Below are 23619 nucleotides of genomic sequence, written 5' to 3' on the forward strand. Positions count from 1 at the left end.
GCCAACCAAAGGCAGTATCTTCCTGCTGCAGCTGTCACCAGGTAAGGTTACAACAGGCATTACACCAATGCTAGCTATCTTTCTATTTCAAATTCATCTCCTATAACAAGTGTTTTTAGATAGAAAGTGTCCATGGTTCCCACCTCCTGTCAGTGTGGGATTCAGCTATGTAGTTACTTGCTAAGGTACTTATGTAAAAATTACATATAAAAAATAAAGTTTTATATATACTTACCAAGTAACTACATGATCCACATCAGATATTCTTATGAAGGCAATGATATTTCTTCCCAGTGGGTCAGATAAAGAGAGATGGCATTCCCTCACCGAGAGAAAAATAAGATCTGGAACACTCGACAGGCACTCTCCTTCATCACTAATTAGGAAGGAGTGATATCTCATGACAGATTTTTGATGACTTTTCATACCAGAAATGTCCCAGACTGGTCCAAGTGTATGGTTTCCTTTAATGAGGTGTAGGTGTGGTCAAGAAACTTAGTCCTGTACCACCCAAGAAGGCACACTAGTGATGGATAAGGTAATGGAGCGGCCAAGACAGACAAAACATAAGATTTGCTCCAAGTGCAAGTGTCATCCGAGATCAGGAACAAACCAATGTAAATTGTTTGGGGGCAATGACCACAGGACTAAACTTCCAGTGAAAGTAAATCTTTATATCATATACTCAATGAAGACTAGGGCACATAATCATGATGTCGGCCTCTCAGAGTGACCTTGAAGAATTCTCGTGTGATGGATGCAATATTTCTACATCAAGAATTATACCCCATGGGGGTAGTCCCGTCAGTGCACTGTAGGCATTACTTTAGCTTTTTTGCAGTGTGCCTTCACCCTCTAGCTGCAACCCTTTTGCTTCTTTTACAGTACCTCCTTTCATATTCTCTTTCTCCCATCATACTTTCCACCCTCTCCCAACAGTTGGTTCATAGTGCAACTGCGAGGTTTAACTCCTGTCACACCTTTCAAACCTTTAAATGCCAATTTCTGTTTTAGTGCTGAATTTCATAGGTCCCAGTGTTTGGCCTTTTGCCTAAAGTCTATATTCAGTTCAATTCAATACATCAAGAATTAACCAAAGCCAGTGACCACAAGGCTAAACAACTTCCCTGAGGTAACTAAACTTATGTCTTACTCAGTGAAGACACAGCACATAATCAAGTTGTGTGCCACTCAGAGTATCCTTCAAGATTCCTCCAATAAGGGAGGTTGTTTCTACATCAAGAAATAACCAAAGCATTCTTGGCAGCAAATACTCAGTGTATGGGTGTTTTCAGTCCATAAAAGCAGTTCCACCTAGCAGGACCACTGATGATGTTTCAGAGGCCAAGAGACTTATGCTTCCAATTTGACAGGTAAGGTACCTTCCAATAATAGTTAAACCCTGGCTTCAACCTAGTGCATTAGAAATTAGACAATTTTGTTTAGTGTTAAGAACCAGAAAGACTGCAGCATGCAGAAATGGTTCACATAATATATAAAATCATACAAACAAAGCATATATTTATTACAAGATTAAGATTACAACAGTATATTATTTCACACATCTGAAAAAATTCAAGACAAGATTCATAACATAGCTATATATTAACTACCATACAATGGAATGGCTTATATATAAAATACTTTAGTATGTGGTTTAAAATGAAATTTAACCAGATATACACAAAGTTGGGTTCACACAATTTTAATGATTTACGTTTTTGTGATTAACTTTACCTGATGAAACAAAAGCTTGAAAAACAAGTTAAACATCTACAAAATCTCATGGCAAAAGTAAAAGCCCAAGATCTATCTATGGTCTAAATAATGTACAATAACAAACTCAAAAGTATGCATGTAATATTAATACCTGAAGCATAAGATGTCCTGCAATCACTTGGACCAGCCATGTAGCTGGAATAATTTAATTCAAATAAAATGCAGTATTTACAACAAACTTCAATACTATAAAATGATATGATAAATGAATTCTTAGTTGCTGTCAAGTGAAACTGAATTACATTTCTATTGCTCACCTTTGGAGAAAACTTAATTAATGCTAAATCTACATACCTTATATAACGTGTAACATTTTTATAGCATAAATATACATTTGTAAAGTATAAACATACATTACATTCACAAGCCATAATCTTGCTTTGCATGACATAAGGTGGTGACTAAATGATGATGGCTACTATTCAATTGGCTTTCTTATACTCTATCCTCTCCACCTTTACTTCATCCCCCACCAACTGATAAACGTAGGTGACGACTGTTGAGCTCTGGATATCCATCAAAACAAAGGATGGTGTGATCTCTCTGTTGGTAAAAAAATTACAGCATTTATAGAGCATGAACCACAGTGCTATTGCATTTTATACAAAACATAAGTATTCAGCTTAGCAGGTGAACAAATTTTTGCAAAACAAAGCTGATATTAAAGCATTTAAATTTTTCACAAATATCTAACTTTGTGGCAACTGTAGACATTCTTTGTGGCTATCTTCCAAGAGCTCTATTTTAAATATGAATAAGACTTTTACTTTCATCATGATTTGTGGAATTACACCACAAAATGTTGCCCAAGGTCTGAGATGATGTTAAGCACATTTGGTAAGCAAAATATTGTTGTGCTGGCCTCATAATTTTTCAAATGTTTATCAAACTGGAGCATAACCAAAAATGTTACTAACATCATCTTTACAAATCACTTACCCATCTAGGGCACTGTAAGATCCAGTAGCTGAGCCAGGGTTAATGAAGAAGCGGCCTTCAGCTTCAAATGCCTCAAATTTATGGGTGTGACCCGAAATAAGGATGTCGGCATCTAACTGTCGAGCGATGAGAGACAAGGATGCTGGGTCACCCCAAGGAACTACTTGATGACCATGACACAATCCAATCCTAAACTGCCCTACAGTTACTACCTTTTGTTCTGGATAACTGGTCTGTAAAGGCAATTAATTGTGCTGTTACAAAGTTCCAGTAAAAGAAAAAATGAAAACGGAAATGTTATCCATAAAGGAAAATGTTTAAATGAGACATAATCTCTCAATGAAAAAAAAAGTTAATGTCCGTGAATTTTTATTATGGGATCTGACATAAGTGCACTGAAGATACCAAAGACATAAGAAACCCATACAGTATTCAGAAGGCAAAGACTTGTCACCCTGATATCTGCATATGTAATAAACAACATACTTGAATATACAAAAGCATTAATCTATGATTTGACTTACACTCCATACCCATAATTTAACTTCCCAAATTTACTTATATCAGGATTGATTTAAGATAACAGCATTATACACTACCTCATCAAAATCACCACGGACAACATGAACATCTGAGGCAAGGGTTTTGAGGTAGTCATAGCTCTCCTTGGTGCAAAGGTTCCCTGTGCAGAGAATATGCTGAATTCGCCCAGGAACTAATAACTTCTTGAATTTGGGTGGCAAAGAGCTGACCCTATGCGGGATGTGCAAGTCTCCCAAGACCAAAACAAGCTGTAAAAAAGTAAATCAGTAATAGCCCATACCATACTAGTTCAAGGAGTTTATCTTTAAAAAAAAAAAAAAAAAAGGCATTGCATAATTGGACATATATAGTTTAAAATAAATTACAAAACACATAACACAAAAAAAATAATTATAGAAGAGAATTACTAATATTTTGACAAATAAAAATCCTCACCAGACTCTGATTTTGTATAGAATATATTTATATACTTAGTACCTTGACATTCCATTATTGATTTCAAGTGGTTACAAGCACTACACTTTATATAGTACTTATTCCAATTAAAGTTTGTATAACTTAAGACAGAAGTAAACAGTTAGGCTAGCAACCCAGCAAGAGGTGTTTTTAGCCCAACCGTAAGTTACAGTAAACCTAACCTAACCGAACCTTGTTTTCCAAAAAATGATTTACATAAAACCTATAAAGATCACTTCCTACTTAATATTACTTGTGCAGCAATCTATGAAAACAAGTATCAAAACCCAGGAGCAAGGACATACTGCAATTCACACAAAATTTTGGCTAAAACATAACCAAGTGTTCAGTAAAAAAAAAAAAATAAATAAAATAGATATACTAACATTTTTTTTATCTGATGGGTCAAGGCAAGGCTAACTGCACAAAAAATATCACAGCCTGCCACTCAAATTCATTTAAGGCTTGTTAGTTATCAAACCTGAAGTCTGTTAAACAGGTCACACTGACCTAGTCTTTACATTGCTCAGTCTACCATGTAGGAGGGTAGTGCTGTCAGTGCACCTCTCGTACTGCACTGTAGACATTACACAAGGTCCTTTGCAGTGTTCCTTCAGCCCCTAGCTGCAACCCCTTTAATTCCTTTTACTGTATCTACATTCATATTTTCTTTCTTCCATCTTACTTTTCACCATCTTCTAACAACTGTTTCGTAATGCAGCTGCGAGGTTTTCCTCCTGTTATACCTTTTAAACCTCCTTTACTCTCAATTTTCCTTTCAGTGCTGAATGACCTCGTAGGACCCATTGCTTGGCATTTGGCCTAAATTTAATATTCCATTCCATTCCATTTCATTTCATTGGGTAAAATTGAAGACTACTACCACGGCCCTCCAGTTCGGTATGAACTAGTTGAGTGCAGAATGGGTGCCGTGTTTAGTACCTGCCCCTTGGGATGGATGTAAAAACAAACATAAAAAAATAAAGAAAAAGCAGTAAATATCCTGGTTGTGCCTGGCAGGAACCAGGCCGTGGTGGCAGTCCTCAGTTGTACCTTTCATTGCTCAATCTAAACTATTCCAAGTGTGTGTGGGTAAAAATATTTATTTCAATGCATTTCAGGGGACTGGTGATAAACCACAGGCTAGTCTGTGTGATGGAGGCAGAAGAGCATATAAATGACCTAAAGAGACTGTTTAGGTTAAGTTATGCTGGTCTGGTGACCATCCTTCTCACATCAGTGTTCTTAACAATTCTTGCCTATTCCTTTTCTTCTTCCTGTTGCCTTTCCTGTTCCTCCCAAAGGAGTGAATTCCAGTTGGGGGGTGGGGGGTTTAGTGCCGTCAGTGCACACCCTTACTAAAGGTTCTTTGTAGTATCCCTTCAGCCACTAGCTGCAACCCCTTTTGTTTCTTTTACTGTACCTCCTTTCATATTCTTTTTCTTCCATCTTGCTGTCCACCCTCTCCTAATGATTATTTCTTAGTGCAACTGTGATGTTTTCCTCTGTTTTCCTCCTGTTACACCTGTCAAACCTATCTACTCTCAATTTCCTTTCCAGCATTACATGATCACAGAGGTTCCCAGTACTTGGCCTTTGGCCTAAACTCTATATTTCATTCCATTCCAAAGGAGCGAATATCGAGTAAAGGGTCTTGGCCACTGCAGGCCTTGCAAACATTTCTGTAGTAGACATTTCTGAGGGAATATGACCTAACCAGATTTCCCTACCTGGTAGATCTAAGTAGTAGCTCCGCAGCGGCGATCTCCTTCTAACTTGACTTATTCTACAGTTTTCTGGTTGCTAATTATGGATTTACCTTCAATTTTTGTTGCATGAATGTAATTAACATGTAATTAACCCCTGAAGTCCATCCAACAAGGGGTTTCCATATGCGATCTTCACAAGACAGAGCACTGGTACGTCTGTTTGGAACGGTTCATATCTCATAAGGCAAGTGCAATAACGTGTTAAAGTATGGGTCCCCCCTGGGCCAGTACTAATCACAGCGAAGGGACATTCCAACCCTCCGATGTCAGTACTAAACATGGCGAAATGCATTTAACTCCCTCCTGTTAGCGAATCGCTCCCTCTCGTTTTTCCCCTCCAGAGGGGACCTCCCCAACGTAAACATATCCGCTCCATTTGCGTGTTCTTGCCCACCCAAAACCCCGAATTCCCACACTGTCCCTTTACTGCTGAGTAGAGTTAGGGGGCAAATAACAGTTGGCCGACAACAAACAAACTCACCGCAGGTATCAGAAGCCCTAGAAGTGTACAAAATACCAGTTTCCAAGGTAAAAACAGGTACGGAGCTCATACTTAGAATTACCCCCTACCTTAACCTAACCTAACCTCGGACCCCGCCCCCAAGTCATTCGTGACCCCCTTCTTCTGCATTCTGCCCCTCCCAAATGCTGAAGCAAACTTCAAATTCTATACAGATTAGGGCTAACCCACAGGCCTAGGCAATCTAGCCAAACATAGCTGTAGCCTAGGCTCTACTTCTATCCCTTTGACCACTCTAGGCTATATTATAACCAGGTTATACCAACATCCTGGTCATTAATGAACAACCTACTTGTATTTACGTAACCTCAGTTCATACTTTACACGGTTTTGAATTTCCTGTTTAGCCTGGCCACTTCGTATAGACTATAGCAGGCCTAGCCTAAGGTACGTAATACGCCAAATTTTTAAAGCTAAAGACTATCTAAAGTACGTAATCATCCAATGACACCGTTAACTGCGTTAAAGCTCCCTGAAAACTTACCATTATGGAGGTTTGGTGTCAAGAATAACAAAGGGGAGGATCGTCCCAGTCAAGTGACAATCCACAACAATAACCGGGGTTTCGGGTGGGTGGGTTGTCTCCTTTGGGGGTCCTGTACTGGGGGAGGGACGCGGGGGTGATGTTCGTAGCTCGCAGCGAAATCTATGAAAACATCGCGATTTAATTATTCGGGACAAATAGGTTACTACGGCTTTAGAATGGGATGAAATTTCTTAAAGGATAACAATGTTCGTATAACCATCGTTTGTTCGCAAGGGAAGAAAAACTAGCAGTACCAGTACCAGTATAGATAAATACCTATTACAATTTACAAGTCGATCGATAGCATTCCACATTCTGGATACAGGAAATTTTGTTACAATTGCACAACTCATGTGAACAAAGTAAAATATTCAAAGGTAAGCTTTGCATGCAGAGTAATTTTTTTTAGAGAATTGATATTTCAATCGAAGTCTGGAGGTGTTGATGTGCAATTTGCCGTTATTTGTTTATTAGCTGTAATGGATTTTAATTTTTTTTATTATCATAACGGACTTACTAGAACAACTTGCACTAGGCCGGGCAATTGTAAAGTCCAGCTTTCATGTTTCTTTACTCTTTCTAATTACCACTAATAACTGTGTGTTCTAAATATTGTATTTCTTGTCGAAGGTGTTCCCTATAGTCATTTCAGCTCACACCGCCTGGAAACGATAGTTATTTATATTGCTTACAATTTCTATTTGATGAAACTACTAACAAAAAACGAACTGAAATGGCTGTTGCTTTGGAAATAAAAACTCGTCAGTCTTTAGTAACAAATGGTAAGATAAGAAAATAGAGAAACACCTGAGGTAGAAATTCTAGGACGTTTGCTTAGATTTAGATAAAACCAGCCTTGTGCTGGCAGGGGCTCTTGCTCTTGGACAAACAGCTAAATCATTTAGCTATGTGAAGTGGGGAAAAGGCTACAAACTCAATTTAAATATTAATCCACCTAAAGATAGTTCAGATGCAGGTGTTTAATTTGCACTTACGAAGATGAAATAGATAGTTTAGAAATCGGAGTGAAGGGCAGATGAAACAAGTAGAAGAGATATGGAACTATAATCATAGCATGTGGCGTGTCAAAGCGAGATAGAGAGGCAGAGATTATGATGACGTGTCAAAGAGAGATAGAGAGGCAGAGATTTAATTGACTGAAGCAGCAGGATAGAGAAAAAGACCTGATAAAGGTAAGCAACAGATGAGAAAGTAAATGTATAGTTTAGGTGGTAGGCTAAATCGTGTTTTACAGGAAAATATCGTATCCACATCATACAGGCCCACTTCCCATCATTCATTCATTTTCATTCTCCGAAACATCAACAACAAAATAGTTAAAGGCTGCATAAATGTTTTAATTTATCCACTTTTCTGTTTCAGTATTTGTGTAGTAATTTTCAATTGACAACATGTAGCCTATGCACAGACTCATCGGCCAAAGCTTCTATAAGTAGGCCTACGCGTTATTTGTTCTGCCATTAGGTGAAATTAATTAATTAGCATTAGCCTTGGACTTGATACTTTTATTTACTCTAAAGAATCCTTTAAATGCGGCCATTATTTTTAGGTATGCCATAAGCATTTGCGTGTAGCCTACTTTACGACTGGCTTTTAATGAGAGAACAAATGCGAACACTTTTACGTATAAATTTGTAAATAAATGCTGTTCGTACTTGTTATTCCTTCCATTATCACTTCTTGTCCCTCTTTCTGTTGTAGGGTCAGTAGATTTTCTGTTATCGTCTCTTTTTAAAATACCGATGAGTAGCCTACCGTCAGTGAAGATGGCTTAGATGGGCCACAAAGGTTGGTTTAAAGGAACACAACTCAGAAGTTCTAAGTTTTGAATGCCAGTGATAAGAAGCCCGAATACTAATGAGGAAATTAGGATACTGGAACGCTAGATAGTAGTTATAGGTTGTTCACTTAGGAAATAAATTGGAACATGAATGGAGCATGGAATGTACAAAGCGAAGTGAATCAATATCATGGTAAACACGCACAGGAGCACTTCCCACTGGTGTTTTAGCTTGATAGTGATGTAAACAGTATGCAATGGCGAGAATGCCGATCTTGGTGGAATTTTCTCATCAACAGAAGTGGATTTTATTGGACAAAAGTGATAATAGAGGTAATGAGGATATTTGTGATATTAAGTTCAGCATGAATGGGCACAGAGGTACCAATGCTTCGAAAACTGAATAGGCTATAATGAACGTTTTTCAGGATGGTTTTCATAGTCTATGAAATGATGAATCATAGATGAAATTAAGATGTCGAAAATGAAAGCTCACAGATTTTAATCTAATGAATATGGACAATGTTCAGAGAGTATGTGTGCGAACATGTCTAATCTGAAGTGTTCCAAAACATATTAACGCGAAAGTTACAGCAAACCATAATAAACGGTTCAAGGAACGATTCTTGAAGTTTTGTTTTTGATGACATTTTTTAGTAATGATAACTAATTTGTAAAAAAAATTCTGTGCTGTAAATTTTCATCCAGCGTTAATTCGCTGTACATTTCTTAGGAAATTGAATTCTCAGCCCAAATGAACCAATATGTCACATTATTTGTTGTTACCCAGACAAAAGGCAACAGAGTTCGAATCGTTTTCTTTTAAGTAACAAGTGTAGCAAAACTTTTTCTGGGGTGACCTAAGTAAAACATTTCTATTACTCGCGTAGTAAAAGATTGTTGCATTTTTTGAAAGGTGCCCTTTCCAGTATTTAAAAAAAAATTACCATTAGTTTTAGCAATTTTTTTGTCAAAAATGTAAATACTTGAGTACAGTTTAATAAGCGCACAGATCAACGAGTAGGCTACCTAAGATTGGAAGGTTCTCTGATATGGTGGAAATTGCGTGCCGTCATTTCCCTTGTAACAGTGGTTTCTTTAAGAAGTAAATCTAAGATATATACTATTGTATGAAAAAAAGTTTTATGTTTTAGAAACATTATTAATTTGTGACATATTATAAATAAATCTTCAGGAAATCAAAGCATGGGTTGATGAAAAAGGAACACAACTCATACTGAGTCTAAAATCCCCTTGACAGATGGTGCCACTTGTTCCTCAATGATAACTGACCTGGAAGTCTGTGTGTTACTTCCTCTTTTCTTCGTCCTTGTTTTTTAAGACTAAACAAGGTGCGAACTTTGAGATCACTTCCCTCTTATTTGACAGTAGACCAACGAAGTGCTTGCTACTCGTGGGAGAATACTTTTGTGAGTAAATTTGTGTTAACTGTAAGGTATTTTTAATATTCAGAGCTTGGAGGATTTAGTGCACTTATGATCAACATGGAATATATAGTTCCTGGTGTTCGGGAAGTTGAGCCCAAGAAATTTCACGTTTTTGTTGAGTTGGTTTATGAATTTGGTGTATTGGAATGATCGTGGTTCTCGTGTTTTAAAAACCGTAATTATCTGTTGGAGTTATCAACTTCTGCTTTATTGGTGGGCTTTGGCTGTAGGGATGAGATTTGACAAATGCCTCAGGCGATATTGTGGCTCTGAATATGAACAGGTTGTTAATGACCCATCCAGTGTGTTTGGTGCTTAATGCATAAAAAAATTTATGAATATGAATTAAGTTTTCAGGTGACCCATCCAAAGTGTTTGGTGCTTAATGCATAAGATTTTGAAATTTACGAAGTCTGGTGTCCTAAGTAGTTTACTAAGAACCCGAGTAATCATTACAAAACTGTTAAGTGTATACGGTGACCAATAACAGCTTGACTCGAGCTGGTAAGTTTTGGGTCTTTAGCAAGAAAGTTCTGCAACTTAAGTCTGAGATATCGTAACGTTTTTCATAAATTTTAACATGTTTGATACTTATGGCAGAACTGGACCCCAACTGCTTAACGCAACATGGTATTTTATTTCCATATTTCCTGGCTAGCCTAATTGGTCAGTTACCGAGACATGGATAGTAGCCCGTTTAATTGCCTGTTGTGTACAGATGGTTACGGCTGTTCTTTTATGCAGGGTTATACCTTACATTGACCTTTTAATCAAACCATGCCCAATTTTAAATTTGTTCCCAGTGTTACTTCGGGAAAACAGAATGCGAGCACGTGGAATGCATGATGTTGATAGCAGTCAATTTTTATATGATTTGCAACAGATGACTATCAAAAACACTTGGTTTTTAAGGGCTTACAGATTAACCACTAAACTGCAATGTCAACTTGTTTCAGAATATATATTTGCCTGTTGAGGTTAATTTTCGAATTTGATAGTCCCGATTTTCGGAACCACGGATTAAAAATGTCGATTTGTAATTTTCAACTTGGTGGTTAACGATAATTATACTAAATATTATTAGTTTAAGTTGTCCTTGCACTAATAAAAGCCACTTCTGTCAGCTGTCACTTTTGGAAAGGAAAGCTTCTGCTAAGGTATTTTCATTTTCTTGAAACCACATGGACTGTTCATACTGGTAATAGCCTGAATTGGTGTGAGAAAGGTTAATGACCTTGCCCTTTCAGTTACCGACCTATATACTGGTTGGATTATTTAACCGTGTAGAATTTAGGACAACCAGTGCTTGATGCAAGTCCTGAGATACCACCAAAGAGAGTGCTTTTGTTAAATTCTACTTTACAAATATCTCTTGGTATGTTATTCCTTAATTACATAATACTTAGTGATTAATGTAACTACAGATGCATAACTATAGTTTACTTAAGGCCATCGCCATTTCGTTCTTGTTTTATGCAACCCCATCCCTAGTTTGTCATAATTTTTTTTTCCTTTCATAATTGATCGAAAAATTTGACCTGGCTTTCTTCTACCCTTCAAAGTATTAACTCCATAGTTTATAGGTTATTATTTTGATGATGGACGATGTTAGACGTTTGGAAGGGGCTGATTTACCCCCTAATGAGATTCATTCCCTTCCATCTTCAGTTTCCTTAATCTTTCCCGACCTCCGCATTTCGGTTTAGCTGAATTGGCCAGTCACTTAGCTTCGGCGAATTATGATGTATATTTTAGGTTGTCGGATCACTAAATTCCGTGTAGTAAATTTTCATGGTAGTTATGGAAGGATGGAATTATTTGAACCGATGTTGGGAGGTTGTGCCTGCGTGTCAACTGTGTATCTTCCATCGTCGAAAGTCATGGCTGAAATTTCTTACCTAATTCTGGTCTGAGAATTTGTCTGGGGTTCATGTATTATATCTGTACCCGTGTCACTAATGAATCTCTGATTCAGAGTAAACTCGTTGGCATACTAGTGTATATAAAGCTTGGTCGATATGTGTAAGGTTTGCAATTTAGTGATTCTGCAGTATCCAGTCTCCTTTGCTCGCTGTATATTAAGTGTATCTAGAGGCATCATTGTAGGTTGCTGTTTCCGGTTCAGTTTCCCCACTTTCCGTCCTCCACCCCTTGCTAATTTTTTTAAATGTTCATGACTATTTCTTAGTTTTATTTTCACTGATGTGTTGGTATAACACTGTTGGGTTATATATTTACTAGGTATCTTGTTCGCTTCGGACAACGACCTTTTGATATACATTTTGAAGATAGCTTCCAAATGGAAACCCAGGACCATTATAGATATAAGAAAGGTTCAAAGGGCACCCTATTTTGTTTGTGCTCTTAATTAGGTTGACAGAAGTCGGAAACGACATTTGGTTACATAAACTTGTTCAAATGTAGTTCCAGTATCCTCAGAGGGACTGGGCAGCCACCCCCATAACTTCCCTCACCCCCATTCCTACCCTCAACCCCATTATTACTCTCGCCCGCACCCCTTCCCCCACCAAGTCTTAAGTTTGAGAGTGTGGTTTTCCATTAGTAGCCTACCTAGTAGACAGTGGAGGTGACTTGTAATGAATTGAACACTTCCGCTTGGGATGAATTTCATAATCTTCAAAATCTAATATTAAACTGTTTTTAAATGATTGTTCCTCAGTAATCTAGGATTGTCTTCAAAACCTAGAAACCCCAAAACACTTTAGTCACTAGATAATGATCTGTGAAAGTTTTTAAATTCTTTTTGTACTTATAAAAATGTTCAGTCAGAAGCTTTAGTCTACATGGCGGTCCCATGTAAGTGAAACTAATTTCTTCTGCCAGGATAGTTTATTAACTCCATTACTGGCTTGATGGTTACTTGTATTTATACAAGAGAGCCGCACATTAAACTGAATAGCAAATAGTCATTGAACATGTCATAGGTGCAAAACTTACCCATAACCATACTTGTGAACGAAACTTCCAACGTCGAAGTTAAGAGTTTTTGGTAATAAGTTCATCCAAATAGTAACGAAGTTATTGTTAGTGTTTCATTTACCATTTAACTGGAAGTAATGTACAATTTATAATTTTCGTCAATTTTAGAATTTTTACACACATTTTTATCCTCTGATCAGTGAAGTTTTGTTTGGTCACTATTTGAATGAGCCAAATTGTCTTAACAGGTAGTAAAATTTAGCCATATTGCTTTTTTTTCTAGTCAGTGACGTTGGTGCTGTCAGTACATAGACGGGTGACTATTAGTAAAAGACAAGTACTATCTACATACTGGTTCCTGTGACAGTGTGTGGACTTAAATGTGTTTTGTGAAATCGTCATAATGAGGTAAAACTAAAGCCAACAGTAGTTTGTTCAGCGGCAACTGAGTGCTTAGTTCCCTGCATCTTTTAGGAAAGGGGGATTTTGAATATTGGGTAGCTTGTGGTGGCAATTTATTCCACTGCTCAAAGAATGTGGATAGTTAAAGGTGCGCAGAAAAACTAAAATGCCAGAAAACTGAGGTTTTGATCGATGTTTATGGGCTTTTGTATGTGTGGAACAAACTATATTAATCTGTTTTATGGTAACATTCAATAGTAGTGTACAGAATATAAGAGCCTTAAAGAAACCAATTTTGCGAGTTAAATTTCGAGTATCTAACCTAGAAAAGTTAGAGACCTAGCCAGTTTTCTGGTTTGCTCTATTAGTGTTGAGCACATGGTATTTACAACAATGGTTACTTGGTTAAACTTGTGAATCATAGGCTTTTATTCATGCTAGTCTTAACAGCTTTCATAGGGTCATGACGAATGGTTTCTAAATTCTAGTTTGTATAGTGTTTGTAAGGAAACTTTGTGATTTTACTCAAAATATTTGCCAAAAATAGGACGGCTTGTCATAATTTTACATTTAAAGGTACTTACGTGGATGCCGAAACCCTTACGGTGTCATAAGGTCAGGATATTATTGAACAACTTTGATTGGATGTTTTTCGTTGTGTGCTTAAATAGTGCTTAGTTTTTAATGCGTTTTGTAAAAGTCATAATGAGGTAGTTTGTTCAGCGGCAACTGAGTGCTTAGTTCCCTGCATCTTTTAGGAAAGGGGGATTTTGAAAATTGGGTAGTTTAATTGCTGTACATGTAGGAAAGTTGCAGATTTTATTTTTTTCTGTTTTGTAAATAGTTAGGTTGTTAAACTAATTCTTCGGCAGTATCGAGGTCTCTAGCTAAATTGAAATACAAGTTATGTGGTTTGGGTATGTTAACATTAAGAGAACAGATGGAATGTAAAATACGTTTTCAGCAAGAACGGCCAGAAGATACCGGAGATAAGGTGTAGGTGTGGACTCGATATGAAATAGGAACGCAGGCAGAGTTCCCGAGAAAACTCTCAAAGCAGTGACCCAATATTTTGGAACCTGAAGCACAGTTGTTATACAGAAAACTTATTCATTTGACTTAGGTTGAGTTAGCAATCGCGTCGCCACTTGTTTATATAAAACCAGTATACGAGTAGTTAGGAGTGCATACCGCAGATCTGTGGTGTTCTAGCCCCGCGGCGCGGCGATTTCCTTCTAACTTTTCCACAGTTTTTGGTTGCTAATTATGGATTTACTTTCAATTTTTGTCACGTTTTTAGTTAACCTGTAATTAACCACACAATTTCATCCAACAAGGTAGGGGACCCAATGGGAAAGTCGGGTTATGGGTGGGGTATACCACCGACAGGTGATTTGCTCCTCTATCGAAGATGGGAATGCGGCGAAAGGGGTTTCAGGAGGGATTGGGAAGCTTCTCCCGTCGTTGGGGGGGCTTGTCGGGGTATCCATACGCGACCCTCACAAGGCTTTCCAACTATTGCACCCGCTTGTTTGCGTTGGAACGATTCGTAAGTCGTTTCATATCAGCACACCGGGCACCGGCTGATTCCTTGCTGCGCTCTCCTCTGAACCTGTAACACGCCACCTTTGGCTGTTCCCTGCGTAAACTCTAACGTCAACTACCGGGAAATTGTATGTTGTTACGGCAATTATGAGATGTTCATTCAGCTGCGTCAAGATCACGGCCTTTAAAAAAAAAGGGCGAATTTTAGACCCCAGTGAGTACCGTTGAATTATATACAAAGCTTTTTTCGGAGGATTTTAGCATATTTTGGCTGCTGCACGTCAGCATAGGTTGAAATAATTTGGGGACGTCTGTAACTCTAATTTGACTAAATCCTGGAAGGTGGCCCTTTTCACCGGGCTTAGGAATGTCCTAAGAATGGTTTTCATTATTAGTTGGTCTAATGTATTGAAATTTTGGTAATTTTGGCTGAAAATGGAAAATACCATTCTAGTTTTCTTCTCTCGTTTTCTGTGGTTGGACTGATGAGGCCACGGGGTTTTGGTCCCAAATGTACAATGTAGACACCATTAAATTAAGAGAACGGACGAAGGCCTAAAGTTTTGACACTATTTATATGGTAGAGAAATTTTCTCCCCGATAGGTGGTCGTTGCCTGCGGTAAATTTAATTATCCTAAACTTCTTCAATCTATAAAAATACTGTATTCAGAACTGAAGCGATTCAGAGTAGCACGTGCACTATTTTTCTTTTAACAATAGTGATTAACTACCTCACTTAAAATGCAGCCTGGATTTGACACATCTTGGATGAATGCCAGTTTGTTAAAGGAAAATGTTAAAATTTGTTCCAACGTGATTAAAATGCTTCTAATTCTGGTGTTTAATGCTAAAGTATCTCAGCTATTTTAGAAATAGGTTGTACATGGACTCAACGTTTTAGCACTACAAAATTTCGTCCCGGGTTTTAAAACAAGGCAATCAGTGTGAAATTAAATTTGAAATATATAGGTATATGTATTAACGGGCAGCTTTGCATCCTGAAAATTGGATAAAAGTTCCTGGAACTGTGAACAGTTTGAAAATTTTGATTTGCTTAGCAGGTAAAGATTTTAATGTTGGGAATTAATTTGGAAATGTTAAATACCACATCAGTGGTTTAGTCTTAAGTTCTCCCTGAGACCTGTGTTAATAGGTCTAAATTTTTAAGATATCTTTAATAATGAAATTGAAGGTCTAATCCAGAATTAAATGCTTCAGTTTCCATTTAACTTACAACTATTAGCAATACATACAGGTTGATCGAAAGCCAGGTCTTTAATGACTTTCTTTCCATAACGGTACATAACTACTTTTATTGGTGTATCATTCCAGTGCACATTTAGATTTTCTACCTCGAGTACCATATTTGCTGTTCGCTATTTCTTTATCCCTAAAGCCCATATTTTGGTTTGAAGGTCTGCATAGGGCCTTCAGCGTATTGGGACCCTGGTAAACAGTAGTTAAACTTGTTTGCTGGGTTGAGGAGGCCACTGCAAAACTAAAGGTTCCTGTTTTCACATTTTAATTTTTCTAGGTGCTTTAAGCAAACAAACTTTTACTCCAGCCTGGTTTTTCCATATTTGTAGTTCGTGTAATGTTGATGGCAGTTGAATATTATTGCCACCTCACCCGCTAATATTCACCTAAAATGATGAAATGATGAGTTTGAAACCTATTCTCGTTGTCGAAATATCTTGGATTGTAAGTCGACAATTGAAGATAAACTAAAGTTTATTATGCAGCTTACACCGTAGCAAGAGACAGAGATAAAAGTAGACCATAAAAAAAGATACAAAACATGAACTTAGAAGCAGCTCAGCATAAAAATATCTTATTACATGAGGTAGAACTGTCAGTGGGGTAGTTCAAATCGGAGTCAGTATTAAACGTAACATTGCAATAATCATATACAGCAATACCAAAGATACGAACACGCTCACAATACGAGTTTTTCCGCGCTAGTTATACGCAAGATACCTTGTTGTGCGGAGATAGGAATCTTTAACTTACATCCAAGAGCTATGCGTTTCCTCCACCTTTACACGCGAATGATCAAATTTAAATAGCATGACCATTTCACTGGTATCCAACTTGAAATGATTCTCTTCTAGAGTCATGGAGACCTGAGTTAACCATGCTGCTCCTACTTATTGAAGTCGTTTATCTAACAGGGTTGGTTTTTCTTTGCAGGTATTTAATTTCATCTGCGAGGGCAACTCTGCAAGAAATTGTAGTTGCCACTTCAGTGAGGAGTTCCAGTGAAAAAACACAATACTGTACAGGATGCAGTTTAAAAGGTAAATTTTTTGGTTAAATATTGGCTTAATAATTTTCTAATATGCTTAGGTATTTCGCATTCGTCATTAGATAATCTTAATAGGTGCATTTAAAACTGTCACAAATCAATCTTTGGTTACTCAGTTCTTGAAAGGTGCAACTTTTCTAAATTACTTTTAAAAAGAAGTATCAGCACTGGTATCAAAAAAGCGGATGGAACCATAGTAATGGACGGAATATATTGGAGAATTGTTTGATGATGATAGAACAGAACATCTAGACTTCAATGACAACGGGGAGGGACAAGTATAATCAGATCAGAGATAGAGGCATCTTTAAAACAAATGAAAAGCGATAAAGCAACAGGTGATGATGGAATAGCAGCAGAGATGTTGGCAGCTCTGGGAGAATACATCATTGATATATTAATGGAAATAGTGGAAGGAATATATGAAGATGGAGAGCCTGCAACACGGATGTACAAATCAACATTTATCACAATGCCAAAAATACCAGGAACACTTGAGTGCAATAAACACCGGACTATCAGTATCATGAGACAGATCACAAAAATATTAAGGATTGTTTTGAATAGAATAAGAAAGATACTCCCAGAGATTGGTAATGAACAGTGTGGTTTTATGAGAGATAAAGGGACAAGAAATGCAATTTTTATTTTGAGAATGTTGATGGAGAGAGCAATAGAAGTGAAAAAAGATCTATTGTTTGTTTTATTGACTATGAAAAGGCTTTTGATCGGGTTAGACTTGTAGACCTTATAAGGATATTGGAACAGATAAATATCGATGAGAAAGATCTAAGATTGATAAAGAATTTATATTGGAATCAAGAGGCATCAGTGAAAGTAGAAAATGACGAATCAGAGACTCGGCACATCAAGAGAGGTGTAAGACAGGGTTGAGTGTTATCACCTGATCTCTTCAATTTATATAGTGAAATGATAATGAGAGATCTCAGATAGGGAAGGAATTAAGGTTGGAGGAGTCAATATTAATATCAGATATGCTGATGATGCAGCACTTGTTGCAGACTCTCATGATAAACTTCAAGCTTTAGTCAGTACTTTACATCAGTCAAGCAGAGAAAGAGGTCTGTCAATAAATATTAAGAAAACAGAAGTTATGGTTATCTCCAAAGATGAAATCCCCCCAAGAACAGATATAAGAATTAATGCTGAAAGAGTTAAACAAACCGATAGTTTTAATTATTTAGGATGCACTGTCACAAGTGATGGAAAATGCGAAAAAGAGATCAGGAAGAGAATATCCATGGCAAAAGATACATTTGGTAAGATAAAGAAATTAGTCACCAACTCAAAAATATCAATGAATCTTAGGAGGTTTGTGAAATGTTTTGTTTGGTCTGTATTGTTGTATGGCTGTGAAACTTGGACCTTGAAGGCAGACGAGGAGAGGTTACAGGCTGCAGAAATGTGGTTTTGGAGAAGGATGCTGAAAATATCATGGACAGAAAGGAAAACTAATGAGCAGGTATTAGAGAGAGCAGGCATTGAGAGAGAACTTTTGGCTTCAGTGAGAGGTAGACAAATGCGGTTTGTGGGTCACATAGTGAGAAGACAAGAACTAGAACATCTCTCTCACTGGTAAAATCAATGGAAGGAGGCCGAGAGGAAGACCTAGACAAAAATATATGGATGGATTGGTGAGAATGACTGAAGGAAGAATGTCTGCAGCTCAGTTGCTGCAGAGAGCCGGAAATAGAGAGGAGTGGCGAGCCATGATTGCCGACGTCCTTGGGGATATGGCACCTGGATGATGAGCCTCATCCAACAGACCGGAAACTACTACTCCAAATTAATTAAAAGCTTATGTTGATGAGGATTTTAAATGTGCTTAAATTTATTGAAGGTTAAAGGATTTCGGTTAACCCTTAGAAAAAAAGAAGTCGGAATTGGGTATGCTCAAGATAGCTGAGACAGTGCTGGAAGTCAAAATTTTTCATGATTTATGAAGCATAAATAATGGAAACTGTGATCAAATGCGTATATTTGAATGACTTGCAGGATTGTGTACTAAGATATAAAGTATAGGTTCAAGAATTAAAGGGTGAACATGAAATCCATCGTTCAAAAAATCTTAATAGGAAGTAGGCCTTAAATGTCAGGTTTTGAAAAAATGTATCAGGACAGGACCTCTAGAAAACGTCGAAAATGTTAAAATCGTGAAACTAAGAACACTTGGGAATATGGGTCATGAGATTTTGAAGTAAAATTCGCATGGTAGTAAACAAAGTGAAAATTGGACAATGTTTTAATTAATATGGTTGTCTTGCAAAAGAACTCTTGCTATATTTTTACTTAATACGGTTACCTTGCAAAAGGACTGTTATAGCAAATATAAGGATGCAGCAAAACTTAATTGTAATTTGTAGATTTCAAAGTTTACACTTGTTTGCTTGGTATTAAATTTCCTATGGCTTTTAGGGGTGGTCAGTTGTGCCTTGTGTAACTAATTTTGGTTTTGATTTCAGGTCACGGCGTTTGTTCGAAGAATGTCGAAAGGACTGTGCCTTAAACAACTTAGATTTGAGTAATGTGAAACATAATATTGAATAATGATTCACGGAGCCAGTAAATCATTCTGAAAGCTAAGTAACTTTGTGGATTGTTGAATATTAATATAGTAAACTGACATATTAAAAGTTTTCTTTCACTATTTAAAACTCTGCTGTTTTTGGTAGTTATGTAGCCAGAAACCCTAGCGACAATATAGTAATAAGAAAATCATTAACTTATTAGGATATATAACTTGCTAAAGCGTGGATAAAATTGTCAGTTTTCCATAAGAATAACATCAATCATTTTAATTTTTTTAATTCTCTGGGAACTGTGGCAAGTTTGAGGTTTGTTCTAAAGGTTGTGGTGGTTAACGGCTGAACTTAGATGAGAGCTAGTCAGCAGCTGGAAGATGATTTCATTTATTTTCAAGTATTCTTAATGGAATAGAACAAACAACTTAAATAAAATTGTCTGATAATGAAGAGGAAGGAACATAGGAGCCAAAGCTTACAACAAGGTTACAATAACATTTCTCTAAAGAAGGGGTCTTTTTGCTGGTAACAGTGGTTAACATCGAACTAAAAGTAGAAAGTACCAGGTGCCATGGACATGTACATAAAGTAGCCTACAGACATTCATGGTATTACGTGTTATACCTCGAACGTCATACCCTGTAAAATTACTGGACAAAATCCTTTATGTCCGTACTTAAAAGGAGAGATTAGCACTAAGTACAGTTAATGGGTTTTGTGGATCTCTATTTTGGCTATCAATGTAGTTTGCATAATGTAGACAGTACCACAAGAAATAGTTACTGGTTGAATTAAGTTTCTTGCGGCGAAGACATTGAAAATGTCAAGAGGAATTTTTTTTCTTTTTTGCGAAAGATTCCCTGTTGTAGGTTTTGTTCTGAAATTATTCTTCGTGTTGACAATGCAGATGAATTTTAATACTAGAAATCCACCATATTACTACTGCATTAGGTTGTAAATCAGGCCATGAAAAAATAAGTTGAACTTTAATATAATCATCATAATGGTGGTAAAGCTGTTCCACTCATTTAAAGAATGAAATGCTTCTGTTCCTGGACAATGTATATACTTGTGGTGCCGTTCCACCGATTTAAGACAATGCCTCTCATACCGGCCAGCATATTATAAAACGAAGCATCCCGTAGGTCTCTAGTTTGTGAACTTGAGGGTTTTGTTGCCCACTAAAATTTAAGCCAAGAGTCCTCGCGAAAATGTTCTCGAATGGTGAGTGGTTTCAATGCCATATTTTCTGCGTATTGACGAGCGCTCACTATATGGTGAGTAGTTTTGAAATTCTTCCACTATTGTGCCAGTCCCTGCATATCAGATATACCAGCAAAGTTTGCCTGCCTTGTTCACTTGAAGTTGCGCGCTGACCTTGACCTTGCGTCATCATTTAACATCCTTTTTGGTCTTGGTGATAGTGATGTACTAGTCTTATTTCCCTCTCTTGGGCAAGGAGCGATTTACTAGTATTATTTCCCTCTCTTAATGGGCAAGGAGTGATTTACTATTTCCCTCTCTTGGGCAAGGAGTGATTTATTAGTCTTATTTTCCTCTTGGCCAAGGAGTGATCTACTAGTCTTATTTCCTCCCGGGCAAGGAGCGATTTATTAGTCTTATTTCCATCTCTTAGGCAAGGAGTGATTTACTAGTATTATTTCCCTCTCTTGGGCAAGGAGTGATTTACTATTTCCCTCTCTTGGGCAAGGAGTGATTTATTAGTCTTGTTTCCCTCTCTTGGGCAAGGAGTGATTTACTATTTCCCCTCTCTTGGGCAAGGAGTGATTTATTAGTCTTATTTCCCTCTCTTGGGCAAGGAGTGATTTACTAGTCTTATTTCCCTTGTGGGCAAGGAGTGATTTATTAGTCTTATTTCCCTCTCTTAGGCAAGGAGTGGATTTATTAGTCTTGTTTCCCTCTCTTTGGCAAGGAGTGATTTACTAGACTTATTTCCCTCTCTTGGGCAAGGAGTGATTTATTAGTCTTATTTCTCTTGCTTGGGCAAGGAGTGATTTATTAGTCTTATTTCCCTCTTTTGGGCAAGGAGTGATTTATTAGTCTTATTTCCCTCTCTTGGGCAAGGAGTGATTTATTAGTCTTATTTCCCTCTTTTGGGCAAGGAGTGATTTATTAGTCTTATTTCCCTCTCTTGGGCAAGGAGTGATTTATTAGTCTTACTTCCCTCTCTTGGGCAAGGAGTGATTTATTAGTCTTATTTCCCTCTCTTGGGCAAGGAGTGATTTATTAGTCTTATTTCCCTCTCATGGGCAAGGAGAGATTTTGGCAAGGAGTGATTTATTAGTCTTATTTCCCTCTCTTGGGCAAGGAGTGATTTATTAGTCTTATTTCCCTCTCTTGGGCAAGGAGTGATTTATTAGTCTTACTTCCCTCTCTTGGGCAAGGAGTGATTTAAGTCTTATTTCCCTCTCTTGGGCAAGGAGTGATTTACCAGTATTACTGTATTTCCCTCCCTTACTGGGCAAGGAGTGATTTATTATTTCCCTCTCTTGAGCAAGGAGTGATTTACAAGCCTTATTTCCCTCTCTTGGGCAAGGAGTGATTTATTAGTCTTACTTCCCTCTCTTGGCCAAGGAGTGATTTATTAGTCTTATTTCCCTCTCTTGGGCGAGGAGTGACTTACTAGTCTCATTTCCCTCTCTTGGGCAAGGAGTGACTTACTGGTCTTATTTCCCTCTTGGGCAAGGAGTGACTTATTAGTCTTATTTCCCTCTTGGGCAAGGAGTGACTTAGTCTTATTTCCTCTCTTGGGCAAGGAGTGACTTACTAGTCTTATTCCCCTCTCTTGGGCAAGGAGTGACTTACTAGTCTTATTCCCCTCTCTTGGGCAAGGAGTGACTTACTAGTCTTATTTCCCTCTCTTGGACAAGGAGTGATTTACTAGTCTTATTTCCCTCTTGGGCAAGGAGTGACTTACTAGTCTTGTTTCCCTCTTGGGCAAGGAGTGATTTACTAGTCTTACTTCCCTCTCTTGGGCAAGGAGTGATTTACTAGTCTTGTTTCCCTCTTGGGCAAGGAGTAGGCTATCCTAGTAGTTCCATTCATCAGGAAAACTGAAGTTATTCACCTACGATTTGCAATTGTCCTTACTGGCGTATAATCCTTTTGAAGTAAAGTAGCATTAAACACCTCGACCCAGCAATTGACAAGAAATGGATAGTTAGTTATTCTGGTGTCAGCGTATCTAAATTTGTGCATGATTTAGAAGAAAACAACTATAGCTTTGTAAATTTCATGTGTTTTTGTAATTTTTGTTTACTAGTCAGGTTCATCTACATTGGTTTCTCAGTGTTTTAAGTATCCATAGGTTCTTCCCAAATTAAGGTAATATTCTACTATATGAAAGTACCCTCAGCTAGGGTCAGATCCAGTAGAGGACTGATAAAGAAAATTGCATTGTGTGTTCTTTTGTAGTTGCATATAGATTTTACCAGTTGGATGTAGATATGATATACTGTACTTTTGTGAACAGATTGTTTTTAGCGTCTGTAATACTAGTAAATACTTTGACATCACTGCAGCTAGGCCTTCAATTGCTAATTAAAGCTGGTGGAAGCCTTCCAGATTATCGTGCAAAGCAGCATATAATAACTGAGGTTCAAGCAAACTTAAGCTTGGAGAAGCTTTGCATACTTAGAGATAATTGCCTAAGGAAATTTCTTAAATAGGAATATGCTCTATCCACAGATATACTTTACCTCGGCAATCAGTAATTCTAAATTACACAGAAATTAATAAATTTAAATCCTTGAAAGTTAAATATCTTTTCTTGACCGCTAGCATTTATATACACCATGATACTGAAAATAGCAAGTTCAGTGAAGGGAGATGGATGGAGGTTCTAACAGTTTTTACGAATTACAGATCATTCTTGGTGGTAGACTTCTGGCCGATCGTCGAGATGGAAGAAAATTCTAGACTGAATCATACTGTGGACTGCTGTCTGTGTGAATAGTCACTGAAATTATTTGGCCCTTAACCATTACAAGAGATTTCAAGATCAGCCATGGGTTAGTATTACAACGTAGTTTTAAGGACCATTTATTTGATAAAAATTTTTGGGAAATTTCACGGATTTTGT

General features: G+C 37.4%; 1 protein-coding gene and 1 long non-coding RNA gene across 3 annotated transcripts; one reads left to right on the plus strand and one right to left on the minus strand.

Moving 5' to 3' along the window:
- Positions 1 to 1508: 1508 nt before the first annotated feature.
- Positions 1509 to 6783, minus strand: Vps29 (vacuolar protein sorting 29). The gene is made up of 4 exons (XM_067084433.1): positions 6491 to 6783; positions 3318 to 3509; positions 2719 to 2951; positions 1509 to 2322 (listed from the first exon to the last, which is right to left on the minus strand). The coding sequence occupies exons 1-4, from the start codon at positions 6491 to 6493 to the stop codon at positions 2202 to 2204; spliced, it is 549 nt and encodes a 182-aa protein (XP_066940534.1). The 5' UTR covers positions 6494 to 6783; the 3' UTR covers positions 1509 to 2201.
- A 177-nt stretch (positions 6784 to 6960) lies between these two features.
- On the plus strand, positions 6961 to 23392 carry LOC136826902 (uncharacterized). 2 transcript variants are annotated; one of them, XR_010849744.1, is made up of 3 exons: positions 6961 to 7725; positions 16860 to 16966; positions 19458 to 23392. It is a non-coding gene; the product is annotated as an uncharacterized lncRNA (long non-coding RNA). The 2 variants fall into 2 exon arrangements; XR_010849743.1 differs by lacking the exon at positions 6961 to 7725 and adding an exon at positions 9612 to 9763.
- The last annotated feature ends 227 nt before the right edge of the window (positions 23393 to 23619 follow it).

The sequence above is a fragment of the Macrobrachium rosenbergii genome, chromosome 41 (assembly GCF_040412425.1).
Source record: "Macrobrachium rosenbergii isolate ZJJX-2024 chromosome 41, ASM4041242v1, whole genome shotgun sequence".
In the NCBI taxonomy this organism is placed as follows: Eukaryota; Metazoa; Arthropoda; class Malacostraca; order Decapoda; family Palaemonidae; genus Macrobrachium; species Macrobrachium rosenbergii.

Excerpts from the sequence above, each read along its gene's own strand:
- Vps29 (XM_067084433.1), bottom strand. Across the intron at positions 2,952-3,317 it reads TCCGTGGTGATTTTGATGAG|ACCAGTTATCCAGAACAAAA; the intron begins GTAGTGTATAAT and ends TTGCCTTTACAG. Across the intron at positions 2,323-2,718 it reads TCTTACAGTGCCCTAGATGG|AGAGATCACACCATCCTTTG; the intron begins GTAAGTGATTTG and ends TTTTACCAACAG.